This window comes from Oryzias melastigma, linkage group LG2, assembly GCF_002922805.2.
Source record: "Oryzias melastigma strain HK-1 linkage group LG2, ASM292280v2, whole genome shotgun sequence".
Lineage (NCBI taxonomy): Eukaryota > Metazoa > Chordata > Actinopteri > Beloniformes > Adrianichthyidae > Oryzias > Oryzias melastigma.
Window position 1 is genome coordinate 16,441,175 of NC_050513.1, and position 16,603 is coordinate 16,457,777.

General features: G+C 42.9%; 2 protein-coding genes across 5 annotated transcripts in view; both read left to right on the forward strand.

Moving 5' to 3' along the window:
• LOC112156739 (adenylate cyclase type 8) overlaps positions 1 to 965 on the forward strand; it is a 12,913-nt gene extending 11,948 nt beyond the window's left edge. For 3 of the 4 annotated variants that reach the window (XM_036214605.1, XM_036214602.1, XM_036214608.1), the window contains 3 exons: positions 85 to 209; positions 279 to 377; positions 453 to 965. In XM_036214605.1, the coding sequence (XP_036070498.1) occupies positions 85 to 209; positions 279 to 377; positions 453 to 635 (407 nt within the window). In that variant the 3' untranslated portion in view covers positions 636 to 965. The remainder of the gene's footprint in view (positions 1 to 84; positions 210 to 278; positions 378 to 452) is intronic. The other variant, XM_024289060.2, reaches the window with a different exon arrangement.
• Positions 966 to 2,166: 1,201 nt separating this feature from the next.
• xdh (xanthine dehydrogenase) overlaps positions 2,167 to 16,603 on the forward strand; it is a gene marked incomplete in the record, with an annotated part of 15,997 nt that continues 1,560 nt past the window's right edge. Inside the window, 28 exon segments of the mRNA XM_024289059.2 lie at positions 2,167 to 2,788; positions 3,595 to 3,652; positions 5,305 to 5,401; positions 5,489 to 5,597; positions 5,993 to 6,119; positions 6,188 to 6,336; positions 6,411 to 6,491; positions 6,629 to 6,773; positions 6,844 to 6,936; positions 7,017 to 7,168; positions 7,322 to 7,415; positions 7,661 to 7,770; positions 9,371 to 9,555; positions 10,322 to 10,484; positions 10,800 to 10,889; positions 10,972 to 11,141; positions 11,271 to 11,394; positions 11,467 to 11,586; positions 11,666 to 11,762; positions 11,836 to 11,957; positions 12,050 to 12,183; positions 12,262 to 12,349; positions 12,434 to 12,520; positions 12,590 to 12,781; positions 12,865 to 13,010; positions 15,891 to 15,972; positions 16,058 to 16,153; positions 16,433 to 16,603. Of these exon segments, the coding sequence (XP_024144827.1) occupies positions 2,714 to 2,788; positions 3,595 to 3,652; positions 5,305 to 5,401; positions 5,489 to 5,597; positions 5,993 to 6,119; positions 6,188 to 6,336; positions 6,411 to 6,491; positions 6,629 to 6,773; positions 6,844 to 6,936; positions 7,017 to 7,168; positions 7,322 to 7,415; positions 7,661 to 7,770; positions 9,371 to 9,555; positions 10,322 to 10,484; positions 10,800 to 10,889; positions 10,972 to 11,141; positions 11,271 to 11,394; positions 11,467 to 11,586; positions 11,666 to 11,762; positions 11,836 to 11,957; positions 12,050 to 12,183; positions 12,262 to 12,349; positions 12,434 to 12,520; positions 12,590 to 12,781; positions 12,865 to 13,010; positions 15,891 to 15,972; positions 16,058 to 16,153; positions 16,433 to 16,603 (3,357 nt within the window).

Here is a 16,603-nt window from a genome sequence, read left to right on the forward strand (position 1 = left end):
TTAACATATTTTTCTAAACGATTAAACGTTTTCCATTTATGTTGACCTGAAGTGACCCACGCTGACCTGCTGTGTCCTCTCCAGGCATTGCCCACGGCCCGGTGATTGCTGGCGTGATTGGAGCCACCAAACCGCAGTACGACATTTGGGGTGCGACGGTGAACCTGGCGAGCAGGATGGAAACCACGGGCGTGAACGGGAGGATTCATGTGAGCTCACCCGTCCTTGGGCGGAGTTTTGATCTTTTCGCGTATTCATGCCCCCTCCTTTTTTTTCAGGTCCCTGAGGCCACGAGTTGTGTTTTGGTGGAGCGAGGCTTCCTACGGCAGCTGAGAGGAGACATTTATGTTAAAGGGATCAGTGAACGCCAAGGAAAAGTGAGTTGTCACAAAGCTTGACTAGTTTACAGAACCTCACTAAGGTTCCTTAGGTCTGAATGTATCCTTCCTCAGGTCAGAACCTTCTTCGTGAGCAGCAGAGATGAGCGGTCGAGCTTCGTTGAGCGTGGCGGAGGACGGGGGCCTGCTCAGAACAGGAACACCCTGGGGGCTGTGGTCTATAGTCTGGTCCAAGCCAGGAAGAGGGAGAAGCTGAGGGAGGAAAACGGAGGCTTCCACCTGGTGGAAGCATCGTAGGAGAAGAAGGAAGGCGTTAGCGCCAAGGTCAAGCACAGGAAGTAGGTGCTTCGTCTCTTGAAAAGACTTCTCCTAATTTGGTGATGGTGGAGCATAACTAGAAGTCTTCTTCTGACAGACAGGTTTGTATGTTAACCTTTTCACATCTGAGATGTCTCCGGCGACAGCTAAATAACACACACTCTTTGACAAACTGTAAAGTTATGACAATTTACGGCAGAGATATCCAAACTTTTTCGCTCAATGGGCCAAAATCAAGATGGGATCTCGGTCCACGGGCCAAATACAATAATTTTTTTGCATGTTATGAAATAAAAGCTTAAAAATAAAGAATATGGTTTATTTGATCATTTTGATTCTGTATTCACTAAGGTAACACATATAATGATAGGTGTGGAGCTGGTCTTTTGACTTTATCAGTGTCTCAATGTTGGCCTGATAGAGTTTTGGAACGCCATACAGTAAAGAGGTTTTGACTAAACACTTGCATAGTGGCCATGACTTGGTGGGCCAAAGGATTACCTTTGGTGGGCCAAATTTGGCCCACGGGCCCCACTTTGGGCACCCATGGTTTATGGGATAAACATGAATCAGCTGATGTTGCCGTGGAGAAAAGCAGCTTTTCCTGTTGGTTTGGCACCGTTATGGAACATATTATCAACAGAAATTGTTTTCGTTGATTGCAATTCTCTACTGTGCAGTGCTGCATATTAGCGTGAAGATACTTGAGTATTTGTTGGAATTACGTTAATTGCGTGAACAGTTGAAGAGTTACGTTTAGGACGCCAAAAATATGCTAAACTGGTGTTTTGGAACTTAAGTTTAGCCCTCGTGTTCACACTGGACAAGCAGGGAGGGGCTTCTTTTAACTACTATTGTCTCATCTATATAGTGCAAAAGATCAACTTTATTAAGAGTTCTGTGAAAACAACAGTTTTGAACCATAAATACGGGGCCGGCCAACTCGTGATCGGAAGATTGTGGGTTTGATTCCCACCTTGCCCGCCCATGCGTCCTTGGGCAAGACACTGAACCCCGAATTGCCTCTGGTGGAAGGTTGGCGCCAGTGTTTGGCAGCAGAGCCACCACCAGTGTGTGAATATGGGTGAATGGGTCTGTGACTGTGAAGTGCTTTGGCCCCTCAAAGGACGGTAGAAAGCGCTATACAAAGTATACGCCATTTACTATAAGTATAATTTTTTTACAAATATGTGAGACTTTTTGATCAACATTCTTCTAAGGTCAATGAAAGTTACAATCTACTGTTTTTACGTGTCCTGACCACTAGGAGGAGCTGTCACTGTGTTCAGTTGAATGATTAAATAAAGAGAAACTTGATGATTTATGAAATAAAAAAGGAGCTGAAAGAGTTTGAGTCTTTGAAAAGAAAATGTTTGATCTTTGTCTCTTCATCAGTTTTCTCTTCATATCTGGAAAAACCTTTGCTGGTTGTTAGTGGTTGAAGTCGTCCTCAATAAATGGAAGTCTTTGAGCGTTTGCAGCACATGACCCTTCACGATTTCAGATGCATTAATGTGGTGAAAATTGGGGTTGTGAGGGGGGGTGGAGATATTTTCTGTCTGAGTCACAGTGAATTGGAGATTTGAGTAGACCAAAACGGATCCATAAAACTGTCCCAACTTCACTTCTTTGTGTCGCCACTAAAACTTCTACAGTTCTTTATTTTATTCGTCTGAAATCTTACAAATTCAGTAGATTTGATCATTTTTATGAGATGCCTGACGTTTCCTCGCCCTTACTGTATTGCTGACCTTCGACCAACAGCTTGAAGCTGTGAATAATTAGCAGAAAGAGCCGCAGAATTGTGATGATCAAAGGTCACTGTACTGTAGATCCTCCACCAGTCAGACGCATCACAGCGTGACCGTTGCCGATTCAGAAGAACTAGAGGTCCTTTCTGCTTCGGAACGCACCGTGACCCTGACCTTAGGCGGTCCTCGGATCTCCTGTGAGGAGGAGTTGGAGGAGGAGGAGCCAGTCCAGACACCAGGAGGACTGCTTTTTCCTCAAGAAGAAGAAGAAGAAGAAGTTCTGCAGCTGAACGATCCAACGCCAACATGAAGGGCGAGAACGAGGATGAGACCGGACCGACCTGGTCCAACAAACTGGTCTTATTTGTCAATGGCAAGAAGGTAAGAAAGGATGGAGTTTATATTTGATGGGGGAAACATTGAGATTCTGACATTTAGATTCTTCAACATGAGAAAAGTATTGATCAAAAAATAAAAAATGATCTGCAAAAACATGTCCCCTAGAAATAAGTCAAAAATTACAACCCCAAGTCAGAATTTATGTAAATAAGCAAAAAAAAAAAAAAAAAATCTGCCAACGGAGTAAGAAAAAATATCTCAACGCTTTGATGCATTATGAAAGCTTTGGTCAAGATTTTTTATCCTTATCAGAAACCAATGCAATAAATAGAGATAAACTTTTCAGTAGCTGTCCATTATAGTGACCACCATGCACCAGAGAGGTGGATAGGAACTTTATATATATATATATATATATATATATATATATATATATATATATATATAGTCTGTATGAGATGCTTTCTCAAGCTAAAACTATTTTGCTGCTGAGAACCTTTGATAAGATTATTTTTTTTTTTGCAAGACAAGAAAATTAATCATTTTTTTTCCTTGAAACAAAAGTGTTTTTTCTCAAGATTCAGTTTTGGAAGTCTTAAAAACCAAAGATCTGCTTTGATTGAACAGCAAAGGTGCTTTTCAGGGATGATGGGAGATAAATGTTCAGCTCATTAAAAATAATTAACATTCAGAAAAAAAAATGTTAAGTAAAAAAAAGTATTAAATTCAAGATTATGCAATAATTACATCTTTTGGATACTTTCATATTTTTTTAATCATTTGTTTTTGCGCGATGGAAAAGTTTCTCATGTAAAAAGACAGTTTTGCTGGTGTTTTTCCTGTTTCAGGTTGTGGAGGAAAACCCCGACCCAGAGATGACACTTCTGACTTTTCTAAGAAGAAAACGTAAGAGCTCCAACAGTTGATCGACCTTTCAATGTTTGTGTCCGTGTCTGCGCGTGCCCTCCCCTTCTGCAGTTTGTTCAACTGGATGTCCTTGACGACTGTTTTCTTTGTGACACCTGCCAGCTTCCTCTTTCACAACTTCAATGTTCAGGTCTTTGATTTGATATTTAATTTCATAATTTAAAAACTGTTGTTGGTGTATTTATATGTAAAATGTTTTATCTGTGATAGTGAGTAAAAACAAAGATGTCACAGGTTGGAAATAGAAAAGTTTAGTCTGGTTGTGGTGTCACTGACCGGTTTTTGCTGCAATCAAAGTCCAACTCATACACACAAACATTTATCCAGAATCCAGTCTTCTACACTGTATCCAGAATCTGGTTTTGTATCATTTATACATAATCATGTATTCTGTCATTTATCCAGAATCTGTTTTTAGTCATTTATCTAGAACCCAATTGTCTATCGCTTATCTAGAATCTGGTTGCTATCATTTATCTAGAATCTACTGTTCTATCAAATATCCAGGATTTCTAGTTTTCTATCATTTATCTAGTATCTGGTCTTCTTTCAATTATCTAGAATCTGGTCTTCTTTCAATTATGTAGAATCTGGTCTTATATCAAATATCCAGAACCTGGTCTTTTATCATTTATCTAGAATCTACTCTTCAATCAAATATCCAAAATCTGGTTTGCTATAATTTATCTAGAATCTGGTCTTCTTTCATTTATCCAGTATCTAGTCGTATATCAAATGTCCAGAATCTGGTCTTCTATCATTTATCCAGTATCTAGTCGTATATCAAATTTCCAGAATCTGGTCTTCTATCATCTATCCAGAATCTATCTTTTAATCATTAATCTAGAACCCAGTTGTCTATCACTTATCTAGAATCTGGTCTTCTATTGAATATCCAGAATCTAGTCTTCTATCATTTATCCAGAATTCATTCTTCATTCATTTATCTAGAATCTGGTCTTCTATCATTTATCTAGAATCCAGTCTTCTTTCATTTATCTGTTTGAAGTCCCACTCCGACTATCTTTTGATCTTCTGTAAAAGCGTTCTCAGTGGTCTTTTAAGTATAATTATGCTGTTTTTAGCCACAAAAAAAAAAACACATTTTCTAGGACATAGCTTCTGCAGAGTGGCAGGATTTTGTTAGAAAATCTGCCTCCTAATTGTGTCTTGGTGTAAGCCTATCTTGATTTCCCATTACCCATTTGTTCAGACTCTCCCGCTAGCTTACAGCCCCTCACAACCTCTAGTTAACATTACCAGGGCAACAAAAATGGTGAGGAATATTTGAGCTATGAAGCCATACAGTTTGACGAGGATAGCAAAAGACATACACGGATCTAGTTTCTAGTCTAGACTTTGTGACCTGCTGATTGTAGTTTTTATTGTTAGATTTTTCAAACTGCACTTTTTCTTCCACTACTGACTCAATTGACAACAGCTTGATAGAAATACTCAGAAGTGCAATTTTAATATTAATTTTATTTAAATACGTCCTCAATCATGAAGAAAAAACTGCCAGACAAACATGACAATTTTCCTCAGACTGGGTCTTAAAAATGCTTTGATCTTCCTATCATCAAGGATATTTAAAAAAAATAATAATTTTAACTATCTACGTTTGTTTTCAGTGGGTTTGACAGGAACAAAGCTGGGCTGTGCTGAAGGTGGTTGTGGTGCCTGCACCGTCCTGCTGTCCCGATACCAGCCGCACTCCGGAGAGCTGCTGTATCCTTTCCTGGGTCATGGCCAGCTGAGCTTCTGCTCGTCATTCAAACAGAACTGTTTCACAGCATCTCCTTAACCTCAAACCAGTCACATCGCCATCAACGCCTGTCTCGCTCCGCTCTGCTCTCTGCACATGCAAGCGGTGACCACGATTGAAGGAATTGGAAGCATGGCCACAAAACTACACCCTGTTCAGGTAAAGTCATCACATCAATGATATCACTAATATAATCTGATGGATACTACGTCCCTAAAGGTTTCTTCTTCTACGGTTGTTTCCGGGTATTTTAGATAGTTCTGTGTCCAACTGATTTATTCCGATCAAACATGTGCCATATGTAAACGTTTGTTACAATCGGATAAAGTTTTTTAGGGTCTTCAACTCTAACCCGATCTTTGATCCGATCAAATACATTTTGCACTTGTTTCTTTTGTTTTCCTAAAACAACAAACAGCTGGCTAAATTAATCCTTTGAAAAACTTGGAGTTTTTGTATTCTACCCTAAAAACTTTTAAAATTTATATTCATGAGTTTGTAACATCTCAGACTTTATTGATCTTTCATGACCTTAACTCTGCTTTGATGTCCAGGAGCGGATCGCAAAGTCCCACGGTTCCCAGTGTGGGTTCTGCACGCCGGGAATAGTCATGTCCATGTACGCTCTGTTAAGAAACAAGCCCACCCCCACCATGGCTGATGTGGAGGAGGCCTTCCATGGTACAGATATACCAAGGTTTTCATTGTGAGGTTGAATATTCAGAAGTTTAACTGTTTGTTTCCATCAGGAAACCTGTGCCGCTGTACCGGGTACAGACCTATTTTGGAGGGCTACAAGACCTTCACTAAGGAGGGGGGTTGCTGTGGAGGCAGAGGGGTGAATGGAGGCTGCTGTAAGACCAATGGTAGCACGGGTTTAGGAAGCTCTGAGGAGGATGTGAGTCTGATTTAGAACTTTAAAGGTATCAGGAAGGAGGGTCTTTCCTGACTTAAAACTGTACTGTCCCGTAGGAAGGCACATCGCTGTTTAACACGGCAGACTTCACCCCTTACGACCCCACCCAGGAAGTAATCTTCCCTCCTGAACTCATGGTGAATGTCTCATCAACTCTTGTTTCATCATGAGTGTATGAGCAATATATCATTTTGACCCAAGTGGTCCTTGGCCAAGTCCTATAGACCATTGTCAAACCAAGACCTCTCCAATCTTTCACTCCATCCTGTCATAGATCCTGTGTAAGAACGAGGGGTCACTCCCTCTATGTTTCCGTGGCGAACGCACAACGTGGTTGCAGCCCACTACCCTGGACCAGTTCTTGCGCCGGAAGTGGGAGCACCCGGAGGCCCGGGTGGTGGTGGGAAACACCGAAGTAGGTCAGTCTGACTCTAAAGTGCCCACTTTTTCCTCCTGAGACGATCTCAGTCGGTCGTTCTGTCTGTGAAGGGATCGAGGTGAAGTTCAAGAACATGGTCTACCCGGTCATCCTGGCTCCAGCCTTCATCCAAGAGCTGAATGCGGTGACTCACAAAGAGGACGGTAAGGCCATCCGAACCGTAGAACCTTTGCCGATGTTACAAGGAATTCTCATGTGTTTGAAAGAGCATTTGTGTGTTCAGGTATCATGTTTGGTGCAGCCTGCACCCTAAGCCACATGGGAGAAGTGCTGAGGCAAGCGGTGGAGACTTTACCTCCACACCAGACGGAAGTTTTCCTTTCTATTCTGGAGCAGCTGCGATGGTTTGCTGGACAGCAGATACGAAACGTAGCAGTAAGTCATCTGATCTCTCTGATCCTTGACCAATAGATTGCTCGACAGTGACAATGATTGTTAGAGTCGACAATCATTGTTAGAATTCTGCTTCAGCAGACTAAAAAAACAAAATAACTTGGTGTACTTTTGTGTAACTGTGTGTGTTCTCAGGCGGTGGGAGGAAACATCATGACAGCCAGCCCCATATCAGACCTGAACCCCGTCCTAATGGCTGCCGGCTGTAAACTCACTCTGATGGACAAGGGTTGGTGACCCGACTTTTGACAGAACTACTTGTTTGCTTGCTTTAAGTGACCTTCAGTCAGCGGTCCAAACAGTATTTCAGAGTTTTCTGCCTGTAAAACAGCTTGTAAAGAACTCATCTCTGATAAGATTTCCTGACGCTGGTAGGGACCATTGACATGACGACCCTATGACACCTGAGGTTTAGTTCTGTATGTTCTTTCCACTGTCATGGGACTTCATTTAGATCTTTTTCCATTTGAACAGATGGCAGTCGTGTGGTTCAGATGGACGATGGGTTCTTCACAGGTTACAGGAAGACAGTCGTACGACCGCAGGAGATCCTGCTCTCCATACACATCCCTTACAGCAAAAAAGTAAGAAATACAAAACAGCTGATTGTTGCTCATTGTTATTGGAAGTCTGATGAAGTTACTTGGATGAGTGATAAAAAGTTCCAAGAAGAAAAAGAAATGCGTCCAGATTCCGTGACTCAATTTCAAGAGACGTCCTGGACGATGGAGAGTTTTCATCAATGTCTAGAGCACATGTGTCAAAGTCAAGGCCTGGGGGCCGGATCCGGCCCTCCGGATCATTTATTTTGTTGTTATAAATGGCCTGACGTTATCTTGTGCTTATTTTTAACTTGGTTTTTGGGGTTGTCTGGGCCTCTGAAGGATCACTGAGAGTTGCGCAGGTGTGTCTTCCGGTTCTCTTGAGGATTGTGTTTTTTACCTGGAGTGCTCTCCCCCTTTCTGTGAGCTCTGTCAGCTCTCTCAATGATTTTAAGTCACTTTTATAGACCTATCTTTTTAACTCCAGTGAGCAGATTTAGTGGGTCCTCTTGTAAACTTTTATTGTTTTATTGCTTTAATTGTTTCATTGCCTCTATGTTTTTTTATTGTTATTGTTTCTTTTATTGTATTTTATTGTTTCGTTATTTTCTGTGTATTCTGTATATTTGACGTCATGTTCAGCCCTTCGGTTGTGTGTACGTGTGCTGTGTGTGTGATAAGTGTATCGTTGAGTATTTGTAAGGCGTATGCAAGTGTCTCGCACTTGGATGAAGCTGCCGTTCGATGCCCTTTTGCCACACTTGCTAGTCGCTAGTAAGGTGAACCTGTAGCGTAAAAATATTCATGTAATTTTTTCTACGGGCATGCTGCGGGCGACAGGTTGTTGCAAACACTAAGGGTAATTAAAGGAAAAGTAGATGTCATACAAATTTTTCAGTTGTTCAACCTACCCAACTCTACACAGTGCGTAGGGAGTCTATTAGTGCTTTTCCAATGATTGAATTGAGTTGAATTGAATTTTCCTGGCTGTTAAATATGAGGAAATTAGTTTGAGTGTGTATTTTACTAGCATTTCATGGTGGTGACATATGACATTCCCTCCCCCCCTGGTGTACAGCATTTGCTGTCATTAAATAAGTCAGTAAGGAGCCAGTTTGTGTTCCTCACTAATGACTGCAGTGTGGTATAATGGCATTGTGTATGGATGCATGTGACTAAGGGATGAAGCTTAATGTTTTATCAGTGTGGCAGGGATCCTACCATCACAAACTCTCTAGTAACCTCTATTGAACATTAAACAGTGCTTAATGTGACACATTTTAACAAATTTGTCAAAACTATGTTACTTATCAACAACCACCTCTGCAGGTATCTGCTATAATAATAATAATAATAATAATAATACATTTTATTTATCAGCCGCCTTTCATGGAACTTAAGGTCACCGAGCAAGGATAAAAGCATAAATATGAAAATACAAAAACGCTGGTGTTAGGTTAAGCTTAAAAGTAAAAAAATAAATAAATAAAAAAGACAGATGTATTGCAGTCATGAGGAGTAGGCCAGTCTGAACGAGTCTAGGGGAGAAGCGGTAGCCAAGATGTGCCAGCGTTCACTTGACCTGGAAGCATCTCCTGTCCACCATCCACAGCCAACTAACTGTTTTTGTTCTTCTCCTCAGACTCAGTTCGTCTGCGCCTTCAAACAATCCCCTCGCCGCGAGGACGATATTAGCATCGTCACCGCCGGCATGAGCGTCACCTTCACCCCTGGCACTGACGTGGTGGACGATCTAAAGCTGAGCTTTGGAGGTATGGCGCCGACCACCGTGCTGGCCAAGAAGACAGCAAGCCGTCTGCAGGGACGGTGAGTTAGACTTGAGTTTTTAAGCTGAACCTCAAGTTTGGTGATGACATGGCACTTTCTGATCCTGTATATAATTGACTCATAGATTACAGTTGAAGTCACATGAGTTGCCATAGACCTAACTCCTCACTGTCATGCAGAGCATTTATTTATAATGAAATGGAACAAGTAAACATTGTTAAGCTAGTACATACCTACTGGGCTAAACACGCATTTATCTCATGGTGTTCAAACTGAACAAGCAGGGAGGGGCTTCTTCTTTCTTTTTTCCCTACTGTTTACTGGTGCATGTCCGCCACCTGTCAAAGTGGTGCAAATCTCACGGTTTGGGCAACAATCAGAAACAGTTTGGTTCATCGCTAGGGTCCTTGCAATGGTGGAAATAGATAGCTATCATGTCAGGAGTGTGGCCTTGGTTTATCTTTATTTGAAAAACAAAAGCAGATGCTGTCAGGCTTCTCGTCTTGTCTATGTTCACCAACTAAACCAAATCCATACGTTACAACCAAATCCGAGTCTCTGATTGATCAAACTTCAACCTGGTTTAACTGGAAACCTGCGATCAATGGCATCGTCTTTTGTATGTAGAGCCTTAAATTGGTCATAAAAACTTGCGTAGCTACAGTACATAATAGTTTTGAACACGGAAGCCTAAAATATGTGTTTACATAGACTTTTTGAAGGAAGTAAACACTTGAACATGCATTGTCGAGGGTGGTGGGAATGTAGCTTAACGTTGACTTCTACCTGTAATGCCATCATACAGGAAATGGGGGGAGGAACTTCTGCAAGAAGCCTGTTCCTCATTGGCTGAAGAGATGAACCTTGACCCCTCTGCACCGGGCGGCATGGTGACCTACCGGCGAACACTGACCCTGAGTCTTTTCTACAAATTCTACTTGAGAGTGCTGCAGAAGCTCCACCTCCAGGTCGGTTAATGAAGATTCTCCTTCATCCAGGTCATACTGTCTTTAAATTGAGTCATGACATGTAGACATACATGTTCTCTTCTTGAAACGTTCAGTGAGATAGTTTAATAAGAGAAATGTGTAGGATCTATGTGGGGCTTGAACTCACCCTCACTCAGATGAAAATAGACGAGTAGAGAGACATTTAAGAAGAGAAGACATTAAGTCAAAAATAAATTGAGATTTTTCGCAAATGTTCTGACAGGGTGTATCATTGCATGAGCAGTGAGTCCAGATAAATTGAGGTATGTGAACATATCGTGACTATTCCGACAGGGTGTTTTGACGCATGAGGTTGACTCAAAGTATTTGAGCGCTACAGAGATTTATAATCCCACCACGCCATCCAGTGTTCAAGTCTACCAGGTACAGCTATTATAGTACATTGTCTTCAGAACTCTACAACATACAGTGGATGTGTTGCAGTCAATCATTGCTTCTCCTTTAGGCAGTCCCAAAGGGGCAGAAGCAAGACGATGTGTTGGGACGTCCCATGATGCATCTGTCGGCCATCAAACAGGCCACGGGCGAAGCGGTTTACTGTGACGATGTGCCTCTGTATGAGAACGAGCTTTACCTGGCCCTTATCACCAGCACCAAGGCTCATGCTCGGATAGTGTAAGGGCACATGTAACCTTTTAATATACGCCACACACCTGTACAATAGCTCTTTATGACACATATCTACCTGTATGCACATATAAGTTTGTAAATTACACATAAAACAGAACAAGGTGTGTGTTGCAGTTCTATAGATGCATCTGCAGCTGAGTGTTTGCCGGGCATTGTTTGCTGCCTGTTTGCCGACTCTGTCCCTGGAAGCAACGTCACAGGAATCAAACAGGATGAAACCGTATTTGCTGACAGACAGGTGGGCTTCTTTTCAATTTGGTTGATCAGGCTTCATGGAGCTCTAGATAAGAAAAATCGATCTACTTTTCAGGTAACGTGCGTGGGTCACATCATCGGGGCGGTGGTGGCCAACAGTCAGCCTCATGCGCAAAGAGCTGCCAAGGCGGTGAAAATTGAATACGAAGAGCTGCAGCCAGTCATAACCATCCAGGTGAGACATCCTCATGTGCTTTTCAATTTTAATCATATCTCTGAAGATGAAATACCCAATTTGTTTGCCTACCTGACAGGAAGCCATCGCCGCTCAGTCCTTCTATGAGCCGATCCGAACCCTGCAGAGTGGAGACCTTGAGATGGGGTTTAAACAGGCTGACCGCGTCGTTGAGGGTAGGACGGTCTCTGTGATGTCAGAGTCAGACTCCACATAATCCATATTATTGACAAATGGATTGCATCACAGGTGAGATGCACATTGGAGGTCAAGAGCATTTTTACCTGGAGACTCACGTTACTCTGGCCGTACCCAAAGAAGATGGAGAGATGGAGCTTTTTGTTTCCTCGCAGTCCCCCAATGACTCACAAGTAAGGACATTGTGGGAACTGGATTGTTTTGTTAGAAACAAATTTTCAAAAATATATTTTATAAACGGTATTGGCACGTGTTTGTATTTCAGTCTCATGTGGCTAAGGTCCTCGGTGTCCCAGCTAACAGGGTCTTGGTCCGGGTGAAGCGGTTGGGTGGTGGTTTTGGGGGAAAAGAAAGTCGTTCCACAGTGTTGTCAACTGTTGTTGCAGTGGCAGCGAACAAGTAGGAGCTTTTTAAAACACTGCAGTTTAATAAACAAAATCTTCTTAACTCTAAGACTTTTTATGTCTGTGTGTTTAGGCTGAAGAGGCCTGTCAGGTGTATGCTGGACAGAGATGAGGACATGCTCATCACTGGTGGACGACACCCTTTCTTTGGGAAATATAAAGTATGATGACAACTCCAGCTACAGCTGTAGAAATACAGTTAAGATTAGTAATATTTCAGTTCTGGATGGTCTCTACCTCTGCAGGTTGGTTTTTTAAACAGTGGGAAAGTCGTAGCCTTGGATGTGTCCTATTACAGCAATGCTGGAAACTCACAGGATCTTTCTCTATCAGTGAGTTTTCCCTTTAAAATTTTTCAATGTGGTGTGTCACGAAACGCTGATGATGCAATCCTCTTTCAGATTATGGAGCGCGCTCTGTTTCACATGGAGAACTCCTACAGGATACCAAATGTGCGTGGCCGTGGCTTCCTGTGCCGCACCAATCTGCCATCCAACACCGCTTTCAGAGGGTTCGGAGGACCACAAGGCATGATGATTGCTGAAAGCTGGATAACCGATGTGGCTCAGAGCCTGGGCCGTCCAGCTGAGGAGGTTTGTGGGCAGTTACAGTGCTAAAGACATTATCGCCATCCAACATTCTTGAGGGTAGGACAATCTGCAGCGTACTATTGCAGGTGCGAAGGATTAACCTGTACATGGAGGGGGAGAAAACGCCATACAACCAGATCCTGCATGGACTTACCTTGGATCGATGCTGGAACGAGTGTCTGTCACAGTCCAGATATGAAGAAAAACGAGCTGCGGCTGACTTCTTCAACAAGTAAGACTGGACTAGAGGTTCTGAGGTCTGCTGAGTAAGTTGTGGTTGATGGTTGATGGATTGTCACGTTATTGGTGTCAAAAGTGTTGATTTGGGTAACTTCAAGGTTTGATATGGATTGTCTGTAAGTAAAAAATGGGGACACTTGTACACACCAAACCTCCCCAGGTTGCCTGTACAAAATATCAGAGTAAAGGACCGCCCAGTGAGCTTATATAACGAGATTTTTTTTTTTCTATGGGAAAACCCTCATCAACAGGTCGTTGACAACATGCATAAGTAAAGTGATTGTGAATTAGGTGAGATGCAGAGGTGTTCAAAGGATTTTTCAATTTTTGGTCACCCTCCTACAGACTGTGCAAGGGGCCCATAAGTCCTGTTCATGTGATAAGTGATGGCTTCCTGCGTGGCACCATTTTTTGCTAGCATAGAACCCGTATCCACCGGTAAGGGCACTTGTGACTAAGGCTTGACTAATGACTAGAGTATAGCTCAAGGTCACACTATGACAGTCACCTATACACCAACAGTGCAAGGAACTAACATTATCCTTTGAGTACTAATATTAACCTTTGCCCTGTTAGTTGTCACACCTAGATGTGTGGAATTTGCTCTTCACATTTGACCCATCCCTTGGGGTAACGGCGAGCTGTAGTCTTAGTTGCAGTGGGGAACCAGTAGGTGACTTAGTCTCCCACCCCCTTCATGTTGAGTGTCAAGCAGGGAAGCATTTGGGTCTTATTTTTAATGTCTTTGGTGTGACTCAACCATGGATTTGAACTTATGACCTACCAGTCTCAGGGCAGACACTTTACCACAAGGCCACTGAGTTGGCACCCCAACATTCTTCTGAAGATGTGCCTTAAAGAAGCTGTTCCGCTCTATGAACCTTCAAGGCAAGACATTCTCATTCCCAAGTTGTCACACATATTGATGCATGATTAAGGAATCCTAGGGCTGCACGGTGGCGCAGTGGTTAGCGCTCTCGCCTCACAGCGAGAAGGCCCCGGTTCGAATCCCGGCTGGGACCTTTCTGTGTGGAGTTTGCATGTTCTCCCCGTGCATGCGTGGGTTTTCACCGGGGACTCCGGCTTCCTCCCACTGTCCAAAAACATGCTTCATAGGTTAATTGGTGACTCTAAATTGCCCCTAGGTGTGAATGTGAGAGTGAATGGGTGTGTGATTGAGGCCCTGCGACAGACTGGCAACCTGTCCAGGGTGTACCCCGCCTTCGCCCTTCAGTAGCCGGGATAGGCTCCGGCACCCCGCGACCCCGAAAGGGAAGAAGCGGTCAAGAAAATGGATGGATGGATGGATTAAGGAATCCTTCTGCGACAAAAATTGACATTTTGGGTGTCTCCAACTTGTCCTTTTTTGACTTGGTGGCTGCTCCAATTAAATAAGGCCTACCAAACCTCCTCAGGGACGCTAACTGGTCTAGTCTGGTATTGGGACGCAGACCACACTGTCACCCTAAACTTAACCTGGGAAAGGACTGGAACCGTACACGTCCTCTACTGGACGTGATACCGGTTTGCAGACCAGGTTAGGATATCAGGTCAGGGTTAGTGTACTGGCCACATCCCAAGGACAAAACCCCCAGACCCTTGATTTAATTGGAACGTCAGCACATTGAGGGCGACAGTAGCTCAGGCGGTAGACCGGGTCGGCCAATGATAATAGGATAGGCGGTTCGATTCCCACTCCTGCCAGCCAAATGTCGTTGTGTCCTTGGGCAAGGCACTTAACCTACTTGCCTCCAGTGTGGCTCCACTGGTGTGTGAATGTGTATGAATGTTCCGGTGATGGTCAGAGGGGTACTGGCAGCCACGTCTCTGTCAGCCTGACCCAGGCAACTGTGGCAACAGTAGTAGCCACAGCTGCCATACCAGGTATGAATGAGGTCTGAATGAATAATGGATACACAATGTAAGTGCTTTGAGTGTCTGGAAAAGTGCAGATAAATCTAATCCATTATTATTATTATTTTTAAAAATTACTAGGTGGGGACACCAAAAACTCCAAATGATACGTGGACAGGCCCTTAACCATGCATCAGAATGTGACTACTTGGGAATGAGAATGTGTTGTACAAGGACCCTGATATCCCAAAAACCCTAAGGCCCCGTTTGGGACAACCTCTGTACGGCAGGCATGTGGTTGTTTGCAATGCACTATATGCTCTGTTGATTTTTTTCTGGATTCCAAAATGCAAGTGTATTTAACCCTTGTGTTATCTCATGGGATCCAGATGACCCTACCCTTACATTGACGTGTTGTCTATCCCATGACAAATGTGGACGTAGGTGGACAGGATTTCATGTTCGCCATGGACACCAGTGAAAATCAAAAGTAATTGAAAAAAAAGTTTTGCACACTGTTTTGTGGGGTCCAGATGACCCCACTCCCAACGTCAACATACATAGGCTAGCACAAGGGTTACACACTTTAGTTCATTCTAATATTTGATATTTTAAACCTTTGCTCTCATTTTCTAACAATGTCATAAGAAGCCAGAAAACTGGGATTCACCAAAAAGAACAACACCAGAAAACGCAAGAATGACGTTCAGTTCCAAACATAATAGATTTAAGGGCAATCCTTCAGTAGTTGGACAGATGTTTTGTGGGAACAGTGGGTGAATTTCAGTGCTACAGATAATAGTTAGAGGCAGATAAACTGACAGTTGATCACAAAATGGCGAACATGTTGGAGCCTTCTTCATATCAACCAATACCAATACTGAATACATAGTATTATGCAACCCTACTGACCATTGTTTATTACTGTTCAGATATTCTGACTAAAGCTTTTAATCTTTAATGGAAATAAAGCTTACTTTGGAAATTTGACCATAAAAATGTTTCTGCGCTTACTTAGACAGAACCGATGGACCAAACGGGGCATTGCTGTTGTTCCCACCAAATTCGGTATCAGCTTCACAGCTGCTTTCCTGAACCAGGTATATTCTACCCTCACATGAGATGATGGATATCAAGAATCTTCAAGACCTGAAAGGACTTTTTTAAGATGTATGTCATCTCCAGGCTGGGGCTCTGGCTCATATCTACACTGATGGTTCTGTACTGCTGACTCATGGAGGAACTGAAATGGGTCAGGGCCTTCACACCAAGATGGTCCAGGTACAGCAACCAAACAAAGCACAACTTCCTCTATTTTGACATGTTTTAATGTCAATAATTCTGTACCTGTTGACTTTAGTTGTATGTTACACCAAACTGTTATTATTGGTAGAACTAAATTATGTTATTCTTGAAATTGAAACTATAAATTGTAATTTTGCACGAAGACTCATTAATGAATTTCAAGGTCAACAGAATTAGTGGAAAGTAAAGTAAAAAAGCTGAACTGCTTTAAGACACGAGGTGAAACTTCCACGTCTCGGTGGACTGTAATTCCAGGTCGCCAGCAGAGTTCTAGGTATCAACTCGTCGAAGATCTACATCTCAGAGACCAGCACCAACACAGTTCCCAACACCAGTCCCACTGCTGCCTCCGCGTCCTCCGACCTCAACGGCGCTGCCGTTCAGGTGGCCTGCGAGACGCTGCTGAAGCGCCTGGAACCCTACAAG